Below are 16,583 nucleotides of genomic sequence, written 5' to 3'. Positions count from 1 at the left end.
TTCTGTAATTACTTGACTTAGTGTTTTTCTTTTATTTTAAAATTAATATAGCATTTTAAAATTGGCTAATGAAATTAGAATGTTTTTTTCTTACCAATAGGCACAGTTGCAATACAAACGGACAGTGACATTTTCTGTTTTTCTTCCATTCATATTTGTCCAGGTGTTGTTTCCTCTGGCTTTGTAACAAAATTAAAGGAGACTTTCAAAGTGAGAAGGGATCAGTTCTGTTTCTCTGATGTTATTATACAGAGCTAATAATTAAGTAGTGTCATAAAATAATAAACGTCAATAAATTTCTCAGCATTGTTTCAACCCCGGATCCCTTGCATATCAATGAAAACAAAAAACAAAAAATCCCACAAAAACAAAATCATGAATTAAGAGCAAAATAATAAGAATCAAATGTCTACCACAGGAATTCCTGTTAATTTGCTGGTTTGCAATGTAAATAGATCAGCTCCAGCTAAACTGTGGCAGGGGTGGGCCCCGACGTGACTCAAGGATCCGGTTGTTCTGCCTAAAGCACAGAAAGTCCTCAATGAAAGCTGAACCCTGTCAGGGCTGCCAGGCTGCACCATGCGTGGAATGCAGTGAGGCCTCTGGCTTACAGAAGTCACGCCTGAGAAACAAAATGCATGGGCACATATTTAACAGTACCCCTCATTTGTCATTTCGTGTTTCAATAAACATGGAGTTTGGAGATCTTCCCTGATGTGGTGGTCTAGGGTAGCAAAGGGAGGGGATTACCAGGGAGGCTTGATGTTGAATTTTTCCCAGGAAAGCACTTCTCTCAGTGCTATCATTTTGTTGACATGTAATAAACACAAAAACTGTGGGTTGTTGATGGAATCAGCTCAGTCCAGAAGGACTTGATTTATTCTTTCTCATAATTTTTTTTACTAATTCCAGTTTGGGGAAAAAATATTGGTTTGTTTTTTTTTGCCCCGTTTCTATTTTAAAAACAATGCCTGTTTACATAAATCTACCCACTTGTCACATATGGTGCTAATATTTCTTTGCGATTCCTGTATACTCCCCCACATTTGTGCAGACAAGATAGCTGGCCACAGCTTCTTTTTTTTTTTTCATTTTTAAACTGGGCCAGGCCCTCTGTCCAATATCTAAATTTTCTTTGAGCAAAATATATCCAAAATGGTACAATCAAACATGCTAGAGATACCCAGGAAAACTTTATATTTTTATATCCCATTGACAAAAACATCTTACATTCAGGAAGTTCATATGTATGTACATATATTTTTATCACTTGAGGGAGAGACACAAGCACCACCCTTGGCACTTTTTGTTGGCTTACTCATTTTACTTGTCTGGTAAAGTGGAAATGGAAAGCTAAACAAGTCAGCCATCTGGTTGCTTCCACCCATATGTTTGAAATCTCTTAAACACAGCTATAAACTTAAAACATGAATGCAAAGTTTTTCAGGATGATTTGCATGGTTCTGATCCCTCTGCATCCCCTACAGCATTTGAATTCCCGCCCAGCCTCTTGGGGATTCTTCTTTCCCTTACAGTGAGGAGGTGCCCAGTGACGGCCGTGCCGAGGAGAGAGAGGATCATGAGTATTACAATGAAATCCCAGGGAAGCAGCCACCTGCAGGTGGCGTTTCAGATGTGCGGATCAAAGTTCAAGCCACAGAACAAATGGTTTACTGCCCCATACGGTGTGAGAAGTTGTGCTATTTGGTAAGTAATGTTTTATTGTTATTGGAACTAACAATGCAGTTCTGTCCTTATCACTTGAGAATTTAATTTGAAGGTCTCCAAATGCTAGAGAAAGTATCATTTTCGTCAGTACAGGGCCAGAGAGTGAATCATTGTCAAGGGCTGTACTAGATCATTTTTCACTCCCATCCTTCAACCTCAGCCTCAGCAGATGACTTCACATCTTATTTCACTGGGAAGACTAAGGCAGTCAACATGTCATCCTCAATTTCATTCTTCCCCGTCTCCAAGTCTTCCTATGTTCTCATTTTTCTTCTTAGTGACTGTCTTTCCCACCACTATTCTTTCCCCTGAGCTTCTGATCCCATCTCCTCCTTCCAGCTCCCTGCCCTTGTGCTGTCCATCAACCTTGGTCTCAATCTTTATTCTCTGTCAGCCAGGTTTTCTCCTCTGTTTGCAAATGTGCTTGGACTCCCCTAACCCAACTGGTGATGTCCCACATCCTTGTCACCTTCCTTTCACCCTAGAAAAAACACTGTTCCTATCTCTGCTTTCATATCCACACTATACTTCTAAGGTCTGGATTCCACTTGACAACTTGATAGAAATTACTTGTACAGTGGTCACCGATGGTTTAATTGCTAAGCCTACTCCCTTCTTTAATATACACAATCTGTCTACAGCCTTTGACACCTGTTGGCTGCCTCTTCTTTTTTTTGTCTGACCTTTTCTGTTAGCTTCTAAAGCATTTCCGTCGTGTCATTCTCATCCCACATCTCTAGTTCTCATGTTTTCCAACAGTTCGTTATGAATATTTTCAAACATATAGGCAAGTTGAAAGAATTATAGAGTGAAAACTCATATACTCAGCATCTAGATTCCACAGTTAACATTTTACTATTCTTTCTCTGTCATCCTGTGTAGCCATCTATCACCCCATCAATACATCTTATTTTTGATGAGTTGCAAAGTAGGTTACATCTTCTCTTTTTATATTTTGTTTTCTTCCACTCCCTCCCCTGCAGACCTGACCCCCCACTTACCTGTTCTTGCTCTGCTCTGTTCCTGGCCCTCCTTTCACCTCTCCCATATGCATGCGCACTCCTCCAGCTTCCATATCTTCCTTCAGCCATGACCTGTCTCTGCATCTGTAATGCCATAAGCATGACATTACTTGTCTCTATTAGGAGTGAGCTCAGCATTTTCTCCTTGACTCTAAACTGTATTCTTCTCCTGATTTACTCTTATGTACTAAGGCACTACTACTCTTTCACTGTAGTCTTTTGTTTTTCTTACACTGTGGGACCTATATCAACTCAGTCTTTAGGATCTACGATTCTACCATGAAAATATCTTTTGAATTTACCCAGCATTTTCTATTTCTATTGCACCTTTCTAACTTCTGGTCCTCACTTGCCTGGATGATTCTGAAAGCCCCTTCCTCGTCTCCAATTTCATTCTCTCAAACCCTCCTGCATGGTTCTGCCAGATTAATCTTTCTAAAGCACAGACACTGCCATTCTCAATGGCATCAATGGACCTCATTCCATTTCTGAAGAGAGCTATATATATTTACATAAGGGTTTGTTGAAGCCCTCTGATAACATGAGATTTTCAAGGATGAAAAATAAGCCTGACATAAATCTCTGTAGAGATCTAATCTATCAGTTTACAGTTAGGTAGAGGTTTGTTAAATGGCCAGTGTTTATTCAAATGTTCTGGAAATCACACTTTCTGGCTGAAAGTTGGATTGAGTCCTGTGACCTCCCAAGCAGAAGCAGGAGCCCTCAAGACACAGGCCTCACATTGGCAGCCTTGATGACCTCCTGCCCAGTCAGACCCCCCTCTGCAGCTCCAAAACAAGGGGAGTCTAAGCTCCCCACCACAATCTCAGTTTCCTTTTCTTACCTGTCAGTCACTTCCTGTGTCAGAAAGTGAGCTTGTCTACTATATTCTGCAGGGCATATTATTAGTGATTTTTTAAAAGTTTATAGACATATACTATGTTTGTAAATGTTTCATTTGCTTTCGTACAGCCTGGAAACTCCAAGCGCAGCAGTGTATATGAGAACTGTTTAGAACAAAGCAGGGCAATAGGTAGGTACAACTGCCCTTCCCCTCCTGCCCCCCTCTTATTCTCTTTAAGTAATGGGGTCCTGTATGCCCCTTGCTCTTAAACCCCCATGGGAAAGTCAGGTGTATATAACCAAACACGTAACGCTCCAGCTGCAGGCTGCCCACACTCTGATGGCCCAGAATGCCACCGGGAAGGTGTCGCCGGGGAGGCTCACTTCTCCCTTGCTCCTGGGCGCTCTGTCGTGCTGTGGTTGCACTTTATGGGCTCTTTCCCTGCTTCAACATCGTGAAAGCATTTTCGCTGGAAAGGTGCTTTCTGTGCTCAAAACTCAAGGGAGTTTCACTTCAAAAAAGACACTAATGTGAGACTTTATGCTTGTCAAATCCATTCAGATTAAAACAAAACTTTCATTTCTGCTTGGAAAAGGGAACAAAAAGACATCTGAAATGTGAGAGTCCCAATGAGGGGCCCATCCACCACGCACTAGCCAGGGCATTATATGTCTTTTTACTACTCGTGAAAACTGACATTGGGCACAACTTCACAGCACAAATGAAGGGTATTGACTATCAGATTGGAAACATATTTTCATGAAAAGTTATACTGCTGGTTAGTCACTTCCTCCTTATGAATTGTTGACAATATTTATTTCTTTGGGAAGAAAAGTTTTGCAGCTTTCTGGCAGGGGGAGATGACTGAACAACATTACAGTAGAGGATAGAGTTGGATAACCACACTTAAAGACTCCAATTAAATTAGTAGGAACTTGCCACCTTGGGCACAAAGAAGTTTTGGAATGTATAGTGACTGGCACATGTGGTTAAGCTCTCACTTGCAAAGATATTTTCATGTTTCTTATAGAATTATACCAGTGTAATCAATTCATTTTATTATTTCTTAGACAGTCGGGGATATCTGAAGATGAAGATTATTGTTTTTGGTGCAGCTATGATTACTGCTTTCCTCCACCCTGCAAGGATTTAATAGTCAGGAACACACTACAGATAGGAACACACTATGTAATACTGTAATGATTTTCTACCTGTGCTGAAGCCGACTCGAAAATGTCTCCACATACTATTTTATCTCGTAGTAAAGTCTTCATTAATTCAGCAGTTCACTCAGTGACTCTGTGGACCTCCTGTGGGTCAGGCACTGCCTTAGGATGGAGACACAACTGGCATTCCTGTAGTTCGCAGATTAACCAGGAAGACACACCTTAAACAAATGCTTAGAAATGTGATGAGTATTTCAAAGCCCAAGATGTTACGGGAACAAATAACCAGGAAACCTAACTTAATCTGGGGAGCAGGCGAGACCCTCGCATACAAGTGACAGTCAAACCAAGACCAGAGGGATGAGAGGGATTATCCAGGCACAGAGAGGGAAATGGGGAAGGGAGGAATGAAGTGAGAGAGAGAGAGAGACAGAATATAATTGGATAAGTGAGTATCAGGACTCTTAAGTGTGCGGGGACACTCCCAGATGATCGCACAGAGAGAGCTCGGCGTGGGGTGGGGGGCGCGTCTCGGACCTAGGACCGAGTCCTGAGGAACTTCAGAGCTCTGTCCTTACCCACATGCCTCCCTGCCCAGCTCATCCCCCACCCCTCCATTGAACAGCCTTGGCGGTCACCTGCCTGTCCTCGGTCGCCTGGCTCCTGACGGGACCGCGCTGGATGAAAGCCCCCACACCTCCAGAACGGCGCTGAGTGGGCTGTGGAAGAACAAGGCTGTTCTTCCAGGAGTTCTCGCTTGATTTTTATTTTACATTTTTAAAGTACCCTTCCCCCAAAGCATACATTTATGAAGGAATTAATGGATGGGGAGGTACTATTTCAACCTTATTCAAGATTTTTCTTTTTGTAAGGGTAACCTTGTCATATAACCCAATTTATTATTATTTCTGATTATCTCAGTTTTATTTCTTTAAACCAACAAACAATGTAACCTCTATTCTTTCATGGTTTATTCATGTTCTAAGTCACCATAAGTTGCTGCAGACCCATGAATAGACCTTTGTAATCAGTGTTTATTTAAAGCCTAGAATAAATTTTTTCCATCCAATTAATTTTAGCCATGATGGCTATCTCCTAGACAAGTGCCCCATATCCTCTTATTCTGGATTGCCTATACTAGAGCTTAAATGTGTATTTCGCAATGACGAATACAACAGAAAAGTCTATTGCAAGTGCCTGTTCTTCAGCTACACTCTAACTGTGGGGTTTTCTGGGACCAGCACAGAGCTCCAGCTCCCTGCCTTCGTTTACCATGGCCCTGCCGTAACAGTTCAGACCTGGGAAACTTTCAGACTCTTGGGGGTGAGAGACGGTGTTTGCAGGCTGGAAAAATTCCTTCATCTGGATACTCTCTTCCCCTGAAAATCACTGAGCTACAACATTGTTACCTTAGAAAAGCAGGTGCTAAGTTCCAGTGGAAACCAGAAAGCTAGGAAGCCATCTCCCAGACGTCAGGACCAAGACCGTGGAGGGATGGAAGGACCCACCCCCTGCTCCGGGGCCACGACATGCACGGGCCCTCCAATGGTAGCAGAAAGGACCGTGGTTCCAGAGTCTCCGTTCATCCCCAGACACCCAGAAATCAGGTGGTCCCATTTGGGACCTGCCTGTGACTATTTGGGCATATGTTTAAAAAGTTATCTTGGAATTTTGGACCAGTGAGCAAATTATTATCAGTTGCCAGGATAGCAGTTACACAGTTTCTATGGCTGTTTCTAGAGATTCATATCTAAGCATTTGAGAGGCACCTATACAAATACTTCCGATAATGTTTGTTATTCTCCTCCCAAGACATTTATTTTTTCAAATACTGACTTAAAACTTGAATTCCAGTGTATTACAAATACTGCAATAGGCTCCTGGTTGTCGAAGGTGTTAATTCTATTTAATGCCAGATTCATAAATGATCCCTATCCTTAATACTGAATTCCCTTGTGGAAAAGAAATAATTAGCAAACTAGAATAGTATTTTCCTAACCTTCAAGTTAAAATGGAAATGTTGATATTTCTAATCAAAAAGACATTAAATTCCCAAAAACCCTGAGGGTTTGCATTTAAAAAATTTGGTACTCACAGTAAATACACTGTGTATGTATTTATTTTCTGTCTCAAATCTTCTCTTAGGCAGCTTAGATTGGTTCTCAGAGTAATACTTGGGCACAAAGAAGTTTTGGAATGTATAGTGACTGGCACGTGTGGTTAAGCTCTCAACAACCACACACTTAAGTTTAGAAAGATTTTAAATTTGAGTTAAGGGTGAGCTATCTTTTTGAAAAAAATTTAAGACAGCATCGCTGACTTAAATATAATGGCACACTGGAAAAAAATGAATAGTAGTTTTAAGAAAGACTACGTATAGACATTGGTGCTTTTGTATAAGCCAGTGGGATGGTAAATCTGATGTGGTCAGCTCACGCCAGTGCTCTGTGAAGGGCAGACAAATCAGAGCCCTGAGCAAAAGGTTGACTCAAGGTCTTCAGAACATAATGGAGTCAGATAGGCTAAGAAAGGGAAAATGGGTAAACATTCACTCATCTGTTCATTCAGCTGAAAACATTTTTATTTTGAGCCCTAGCTTCATACCAGGCATTGAAGATGAAGAAGATACACAGATAAATGGGTCCTACTCTCTCTTCAAGGACCCACAGAATTTAGAGTCTCAAGGGGAAGACAGATAAGTGAATGGGTACCTACAGTGTATCATGGAGTGGCACCTTGCCCAGCTTGAGGGGACGAAGGATAAAGGGAAATCTTCCTGACGGAGGTGGATTCAGAGCAGAATCTCAAGGACAATCAGGACTTAGGTAGAGAAGGGAATGGGGAGGATATTGCATCAAGAGATAAGCATCATGTGCTGAGACCCAGCACCAGTGAGTAAATACACAGCTGCTGTGATAGGAACTACTCACTGAGTGTCTCCTGTGAGGCAGGTGCCAAGCTCAGTCTGTGTCTCACTCACATTCTTTCATTTAAGCTTTACAAGTGTGTTTGAAGCTAGGCATCCCCATTTCACAGATATGAAAACTGACAAGAGATCTTAAAGTACCTTGCCTCAGGCACACAAATAGTAGCAGGTACCATAGGGATCTGAACTCAGGCCTACGTTAATTTAGGAGCAGACCACTTACACACAGTTTTGGTCATATTCCTCTTTCAGTACATTTTTATGAGTGGGTGCTCCTAAATAAATGATAATTCTATCATGTATAAATTATATACACATATACTAATATATTATGCATGTTTTATAAAACACAAAAATAGAAAATTTCAAAGTTACAGTTAATGATAAACATTTTTTAAAAATGTCTTGCCATTTCAGTGACTGATTACTACCATTAGGTAATACATCAAGGCCTGATAGACATTTTGAGCATTTATAGATAAGGAAAAAGACATAAATTCATGTTTCAAATCTTGATAGTTTCAACTTTGGGGAGGCCAAAGTTATGATCTCATCAGACCATTCTTGTTTATAAGCTCACAATGCAGCTAAGGAGGAGTTTGTACTAAGCTTAAAAGAATGATCTTCAATCCTTGATTTCTTAGCATTGCTCTTTTTAGCCACTTGTCCATTTGTGAAAGTTTAGTTTAGACTAGATACTATAATTCATAAATCCACTAAATAAAGCAGATGGAAACTGTGATATGTTGCACAATGCAGTAAAGAAACAAGGTGTCTTGTCAACCCCTCTCTCTGTAGACACCCGCTCCTCCGTTGGGATATCCCACATGCAGAGTATGACATGGGAGAAGGTGATGAGTGGTGGTTGACAGGCAAGGAGTAAAGAGGGGAGCAGGGAGTAAGACTGCAGTCTCCTGATACCTTCCCCTATTTGGGGTAGGCTTAGGTTGCCTTGCTTTGTGTTGTTAGAATCACATAGCACTATTCATCGTGGTGTGGAATCCATTATAAAGTTGTTCTTCTTTGCACACCGCATTGAAGGGGTCTAATGACTGAAACAATAGGACTGATGTGATTTTACAGTAAGACAATGGAATGTCACTGTCATGACTTCAGGTGCAATGTCTTAGTGATCTTAGAGCACAAATGATAAGTGTGCTTGTTTAAACAGAAAAGCAGAAATATTCTATCCTGGCATTCTCAGGACAGAACCATCTAGATAGTACAAAGTACTTCTTCCCTTCAGATAGTGAAATATGGTACTAATATCCATTCTTTCAATAACTATGATATCATATTGTATGCCAGACATGTGCAAAGGAGCAGGGGTTGCAGCTGTGAAGAAGATAGGATCCCTGTCTTCATGGAACATGTACTCTAGATGTGGCACAGGCATTAACAAAAAATAATAACTTAATAGAATTAATTACTCTTGTGATATGGGCTCTCAAAGTGAAGTACAATCTCAGAAAGCAGAGACACTTAGTCTAGTTTGAGAAGGTCAAGGGAGGCTCTCTTGAGAAGCTATTTAAACTGACACTTAAAAGATGAGGGTGTTTAAGAAGGGGAGGGAAGAGCATGTCAATCAGAGAACATAGCCTTACAGTGGAGATGATCCTACAAGAAGGTCAGTGTGAGCCAAGCCGGGCAGAGACTGGGGAGGACAGTGGTGCCAGGAAAGCTGGGTAGACGTGAACAAGGCCTGGGGCTTCTTGAAGAGTTTGAGATTTATCAGAAGAGCAATGGGAGCAATTAAAGGGTTTTTAAACCTCAATGCAATGCGATTTTCAGTTGTGGAAAGATCATTTTGACCACCATGTATGGCAAAAAATGTAGGACAAAGTAAGGGGAAAGGAGGAGATAACTGAGGGGTGAGTCCTTTCCTTTAAATAACAGAATAAATAGCAGCAGTTGGGGAAGGCTGAGCTTGGCAAAACAAAACTTTGGGCATAGAGAAGGCAGACTTCCCACATTTAATAATTGAAAATTAAGTAATAAGTGTTTTGAAATAAGAATTTAATAACAGCTATTCAGGTTCCACATGGCATGTCTGTTTTCTTGGTTCCTGGCCTGCAGCGCCGAGCGGTGTTGTGTGTGAGTTCATGCTGTCTGCAGGACAGTTGGCTGCCTTCCTTCCCCGGCTGTTCCTCTCTTGGGTCTTCTGCGTGTGTCTCCTGTCTGCTGTCAGAGCAATGGGTCAGCTGAGGGAGGGTGCTTATCTCAAAGACCAGTGCTTATCTTGTTTTTTTCCAGGTCAAATCTAGCATCAAAATTCAATCCTTGTGTGGGATAGGGGTGGCTTTTCCCTTTCTATCAATTCTAAACTGAAACGTGATTTTATTCATTGTTTACAAAGCAAGAATATAATACACTGATCATTAATCACCACAGGTAATGCACAGGAGACAGGGGCGCAGCCACAACGAGACACCTTGTCAAGGAAGCACACGTGTCGAGTGGAGCTCTTCGATGACCCCTGCTACATTAATACACAGGCTTTTCAGAGCACACTTGGCTCAGGCCGAAAGCAGAGCTCAGCTCACCCCCTGGGGAGCCCATGGCACAGTGAAAGTAAGTCCCTGCTTAGCGTTTGCATTAGCGTCCTGCGGCCGCTATAACAAATGACCACAAACTCTGCTTCTTAGAACGACAGGAATGTATTCTGTCACAGTTCTGGAGGCCAGAAGTCCTACTCTCTCCACTGGGGTGGTTCCCTCTGGAGGCTCTGGAGGAGAATCTGCTTCATGCCACTGTTCTGGCTTCTGGTGGCTGCTGGCAGTCTTTGGCATTGCCCGGCTTGTAGACACATCTCTCCAGTTGCTTCCTCAGTCTCCACATGGCCTTCACCCCTGTGCCTCAAATCTCCCTCTTTCTCTTAGAGGACAAAACCTTTCTGTTATAGGTGTTATAGGTGGGCCCCAAATCCAGGGAGGTCTCATCCTGAGATCCTTTATTACACCTGCAAAACCCCTTTTCCAGATTAGGTCACATCACACGCACTGGGGGTGGGGACTGGAATGTACCTCTTTGGGACCACTTTTCAACTCACTACAGTCTCTCATTGTAAAGAAGGCCATTCTTTGGCCTCATTTTTAGGGAGCTAAAAGGATTCTTTCTTTCCTCAATCCCTCACCACAGGTAATATAGATTAGAATTTTGTGGAGATGTTATGGATTTCAGGTTTTGGAGCTTTGATTTTGAATAATCCTTTAAAATACTTAAAATTGAGTGCCAACTTTTGGCTTCTGCTGTGTCCTCCTGCTGAAGGAAGGGCTGTCAAATCTGGGAGATAATTTTGAATTTGTTTGTATAAGAAGCAATGGCCACACACGTGGTGTGTGTGTGGGGGGGGTAGGTCACGGGGAAGACAGTGTAGCGCAGAGAAGACAAGTAGTGACTTTGCAGCATCCTACTATGCTGATGAACAGTGACTGCATGGGGTGTGTGGGGGACTTGATAATATGGGTGAATATAATAATCGTAATGTGAAACCTTCCTAAGAGTGTATATCAATGATACCTTAATTAAAAAAAAAAGAAAGAAACAGTGGCCACTATTCCGGCCATATTTAGTGAGAGTGCTAATTTTATTCATTTCAAAACCTCTTGGTGAGCTTATACAGCACTGAAATAAGGTGGCTCTTTTCTTCAACCATATACTATGAGTAAAATACAGTAAGACAAACATAATTTCCTGTCCAATTGCTGTCAGGGATAAATGCATAAACAGGAACATAAATAAGTAAAAGCAAAATCAGCCAAAAGCCTCCAATCAACTAAAAAATAAACAAAAAATGCCTTTCATAAAATATTGAAGCTTGTTGAGTTTTGAAATTTGGTTCGCTCCAAGGACGGAGACCCAGTCTCTGAGAAAGGCCTTCCACTAGCCTAGGAAGTCTCTCCAGATTGGCACCTTTCCATCTAGCATGGCTGCAAAGGCAAGATGAAATTTAAAAGGAGTTTTTGCTGGGCCTTGGCTTCACCAGGCCACCTGAATAAGAAACATCAGTCCACATTGCCAGCTAGGTGGCGAGAAGGCCACCTTTTTGAAAACTTTTCAGGATCACTTTTGGCACCCACACAACCTGCTTAGGGTCTCTGGAAGCAGATACTGAGTTGGGGCTTGGCATGCAGGGTCTTTATTGGGTTCAATCTCAGAGGAGGAGGGGAGGAAGCAGACTTGGGCAGAGGGAGAGACTGAACTAGCATGCAGGCCTGACAAAGCCTCAGCCAACCCTGCAGACAGTAAGTGGGGCTCATCCAGGTTGTGCCACATTGGGCCCAAAGGGCTCGGCCTTTTTGTGATGCTTGTCTCTGTCTCTGGACCTGGGCCACATAAGGGAGGGCCAGTCCTTGGGCAAGGCAGCTCTGCAGCTAAGGTGTACGTGTAGCCTGCTGAAGGTGGTCAGCCGGAGGCTGGCGGCTGACACCTGCAGCCTCGGCCCCTCTTTGCAGAGTGACCTGGGCAGTGCATATCCACCACAGAGGGCACCTGTGCCATGGATGGTGGGATGTGTACTCAACTCAGATTTCTGCAGTGAGCTGGACTGTTCAGTGTAGAGTAGTTTGTATGAATAAGGTAATACTTGTTAGAGGGACAACTTTTTGAAAAAAAAGGTTTTGGGCCTCAGGTTCTAAAAGTAATTTTGTAAGAGTATACACTGGATAGCTTCCATTTCGTAGACTCTACAAAGCAACAGTGTACTGTTAGAAAACTCATTTATTTAGTGGGTGGCCCACATCAGGGAATCTGGGGTATAATCCTTGATTCACTACTCCAGTTCCTTTATAAGCAACTCTTCATAAAGATCTTCATAACTCAAGCAAAGAAGCTTTGCCTTTTGTCAAAGACAATTCAATAATGTGAAAATGTGATATTAATCCATAGCAGCAGTCCTGTCATTAGTTTAAAGCAAATAGCATCTGCTGTGTTCAAAATGTGTTTCCACTGATTCGTCTTCTTTTTTTTCATCCCTTTTCTCTCTCCCAGCCATGGTGGCAACATGTTTAATAATTTAGGCCTCTGGTTACTCTCTCACTCCTTATTTCCGGTTAGGATTTAATGTACCATAGTCCTCCCGGGCTTTTTGTTACCACCTTGAGGTTAATTTCAGTCTGCCATTGCTCCCTCCAAAAACTTAACTCCCTCTCCAAAAGTATAAATAATGTTGATTTAAGAAAATTTAATAAGGTGGAGTAGGGACAACTTTATACCTACTTTTCTGCAAAATGCCTCAGGCACACCTTTTAACTGTTCTTTCCTAATGTTTGCCCCTATTTCTTCCCTTCCTCCCTCAAAAATCCTCTTTAGCTTCTGTAGGCATACTTAGGCTCCCTTATCTAGATGAAAGCTTACTGCTTAGTTCAGTAAAACAAAAACAACTCTAGCGACAAGAACCTAGTATCTCTCAAGCATGCCTTGTGGGCTCCTCAACTCATCCTATCAAACTACCAACAGAGAAGAAGCATTGCAGAAAAGGAAATCATTCGTATGGATACTGTCTCATTTTTGTTATCAATTTATTATTGGCTTCAATGTAAGTTCCCATAACAAAGATACCCCCACCCCAAATACTATAACATAAAAAGGGCTGAAGTTTATTTGTTTTACCTATTATCCCCAAAAATTGGTGGTATAGGATTGGTCGGACAGCTTTGCCATCCTCTACCCCTGGCTTTTCTCTCTGGTCTCAGGGTTTCAGTTTGGTGCAAGCTCTTCACTCTGGTCTAAGGCCTTCTGTCTGTGGTCTGAGAACCTGGACTCCCACCATCGCATGTGTGTTCGGCCTGGGGGGAAGAGAGAAGGGCAGGAGGAGTGTCCAAACATTCCTTTAAAGGACATGACCCAGAAGTGTCGGACATCATTTCTTTTCCCCTGCTATTGGCAGAACTGGGCATGCAGCCATACCCAGCTTCTGAGGAGCTAGAATAGTCACTCTACTGGGGGGCCGTGTGGCCAGCTAGAACTTAGGCGTGCTATGATGTCACGAAAGGGAGAAGAGGTCTTAGTGCACAGCTGCCTCTGCCACTGCACACCTTTCTGCTCCCCAAATATCCATGGGCTCTTTTTTTTATATTTGCCTTTTTCCAAAGGGAGACCTTGCAAATACCCCATACAGTGACAGCATCCAGCTTAAAGTCCATGACATCTGGGTGATGTGAAGTCCTCTTGATCAAGATTAGACAGTTTTGCCAAGTTGTTTGCCCCATTCCACACCCAAAATTAGTGGTGAGAGAGGAATAAATTAATTACAATAAAAACCCACATTCTCAAAAGGGAAGCATGCAAAACACACAGCAGTCACTGGTCCATAGCAATTACCAAATCTTCCAGGCAGTACCTGTGAAGACTTCCTGAGCTCAAAGTGGACAAAGTGATTTGCTTAGACTCTGGTTCAGCTTTATGAGAGGAATCTCCTGTCCGTTGTCATCTGTAGGCCTGGGCTGTGCTCTTCCGGTCATTCTTGCCATTATCCTCTATACGTACATCTCATGTAGATGTTGGAGAAAATGCCTTTTATAGGGGCTTCACTACTTTTACAGCCTATTTCCCGTTGGTGTGCCCTTGAGAGACTGGAGTTTGCTTTAGAGGCCAAAAAGCCATAGATAAGAAGGGATTGTGATTTCTTTGGCAATATTATTTCCTTAAAAACTTAGTAGGATTCCACTTTATTTGCTTATAGTCTGTTCCACATGAAATTTCTCATAATATTTCTTAGTTTTCCTTTTATTGCCTGTAAGATACCTTCTCTCTTTCATATTATTGGTGATTTCTGTATTCTCTCTTCTTTTCTTGATTAGTGTTCTTTGAGGTTTAATCGATCTTTCCAAAAGATCCAGATTTTGGTTTCATTTTCTTTATTGTTTTGTTTTGTTTATTTTCTGTCATTGATGTCCACTTTTATCTTCAGTATGTCTTCCTTCTACTCTTTTTGGAGTAAATTTTTTCTTCTTTGTCCGGCTTGTACTACATTTGCTTCTATTGACTTCACAGTTTTATAATAAAATACACAGCATAATAAGACATCTATTCCTTTGAGCTTCATATTTTCTATGGGAGGTTTAACTTAATTTTATCTATGTACGTGATCCAGTTTTCCAAACACCATTGAGTAAATAATCTCCTTTTTCTTAGATGCCACTCTCCATATGCTAGATTCCTTCTATATATATGATCTGTTTCTAGGTTTTTATTACACTTTTTCTCTTGTCCCACTTGTCTGTTCTCACTATGCTAGTTATTATATACTAATTGTTATGTCTGGCTTACTAATGTATCTTAATAGACATATAATTCTTTATAATTCAAATCATTTCTCTCTGGTTACTTTATGCTTAAATTTTAACACCTTTTATACCAATTTGTTAGCTGATTTATAGACGTGAATGTGTTTTCTCCCCTCAATAATACAAATAAATTCCTATTTTATAATTTTTGTACCCAATAATCCATACCGGTAAGCAATATACAGTTGATTTTCATAATGCATGGATTCCATATTTGAGAGTTTGTTCACTTGCTAAAATGTATTGTGACTCTAAAATCAGTACTCATGGCACTTTGGTGGTCATTTGTGGACATACACAGAACAACAGGAAATTTGAGCTGCCCACTGAGCTCATTCATGGCCAGCTGAGGTCAACCATGGCCGGCGCTGCCTTCTTCTTCCAGCTCTTACAGAACTGTCCTTCTGCGGTCTATGTATTGCTCCATTTTTTTGCATTTTTATGCTATTTGTTGATGATCTTGCTGTTAAAAATGGCCTACAAGTGTAGTGCTGAAGTGCAGAAGGTTGGGATGTGTTTAATGGAGAAAATTGTTGGATAAACATTCAGGCATGAGTTCCAGTGCTGCTGGCCAGGAGTTCAGTGTTATTGAATCAGTGGTATATACTGTGACTCTCAGCAGAAACACACATAAAACAAGGTTATGTATTGATTGACTGATGAAAATGTGACCTGAGGTTTGGAGGAACCTAGCCATGCATTTCTTCTAGGGGGAATGGTTTAGTTTTCACTAATTCAGTGTTCCTGGCAACTTTATAAAATGTAACTACTGTGAATAAAGATAATTGATGAATTACAGTCCTCCTGGATCAGAGAGGGAGTCATTATAACAGGCTGTGGTGAGAAATGGGGAGGCTTTTCCTCCCACCACAGGAAACTGAGGATTGTTTCCCAACTTCAACAATTTTCTCACAAGTTTATATCCCTTTTCTGATTTAATCTTTAGCTATATGGCTATCTTGACCTTTGTATACATTTTTTATTTTATATACTTAAAAAATCTCAAAAGTAATACAAATGCTCATGAAAGGAATCCAAATAACAAATAATGATATAAATAAAAAGGAAAAATGCCCCTTCCTGAGCTCTTAATACTGTATCCAACTCTCTAGATATGAACAGTTTCTTCTGATTACTGCCCAAATATTAGTGCCCAGTTAAGTATCTATGTACATCTGTCTGTCTAGTCTACTTTAAAAATAGGAAGTCATGAAAACCTCCTTTTATTCCTGTTTATTTCACTCTCCTTTTAGAGATTTGTCCAAATTAGCACATAATGTCCTTTGTTATTTTTTCAGTTTTATTGAGATATAATTGACATATAACATTGTATTAAAGTATATAACATAATGATTTGATATATGTATATATTGCAAAATGACTACCACCCTAGGTTCAGTTAACATCCATCACCTCACATAGTTACAAAAATTGTTTTTCTTCTGATGAGAACTACTTTCTGCAACTTTCCAATATGGAATACAGTCTTGTTAACTCTGAAGTGTTATGAACTGAGTTGCTCTGCTGTACATTAAATTAACAGCACTTATTTATCTTATAACTGAAAGGTTGTACCTTTTTCCACCTTCACCCATTTCTCTCACATGTCAC

General features: G+C 41.1%; 1 protein-coding gene across 1 annotated transcript in view; it reads left to right on the top strand.

Moving 5' to 3' along the window:
• SHC4 (SHC adaptor protein 4) overlaps nt 1-16,583 on the top strand; it is a 121,411-nt gene that overhangs the window by 91,766 nt on the left and 13,062 nt on the right. Inside the window, exons 8-10 of the mRNA XM_036924518.2 lie at nt 1,536-1,707; nt 3,723-3,783; nt 10,078-10,257. Coding sequence (XP_036780413.2) covers nt 1,536-1,707; nt 3,723-3,783; nt 10,078-10,257 — 413 coding nt within the window. The remainder of the gene's footprint in view (nt 1-1,535; nt 1,708-3,722; nt 3,784-10,077; nt 10,258-16,583) is intronic.

This window comes from Manis pentadactyla, chromosome 11 (assembly GCF_030020395.1).
Source record: "Manis pentadactyla isolate mManPen7 chromosome 11, mManPen7.hap1, whole genome shotgun sequence".
Lineage (NCBI taxonomy): Eukaryota > Metazoa > Chordata > Mammalia > Pholidota > Manidae > Manis > Manis pentadactyla.
This window is presented reverse-complemented; position numbering and strand designations above follow the sequence as displayed.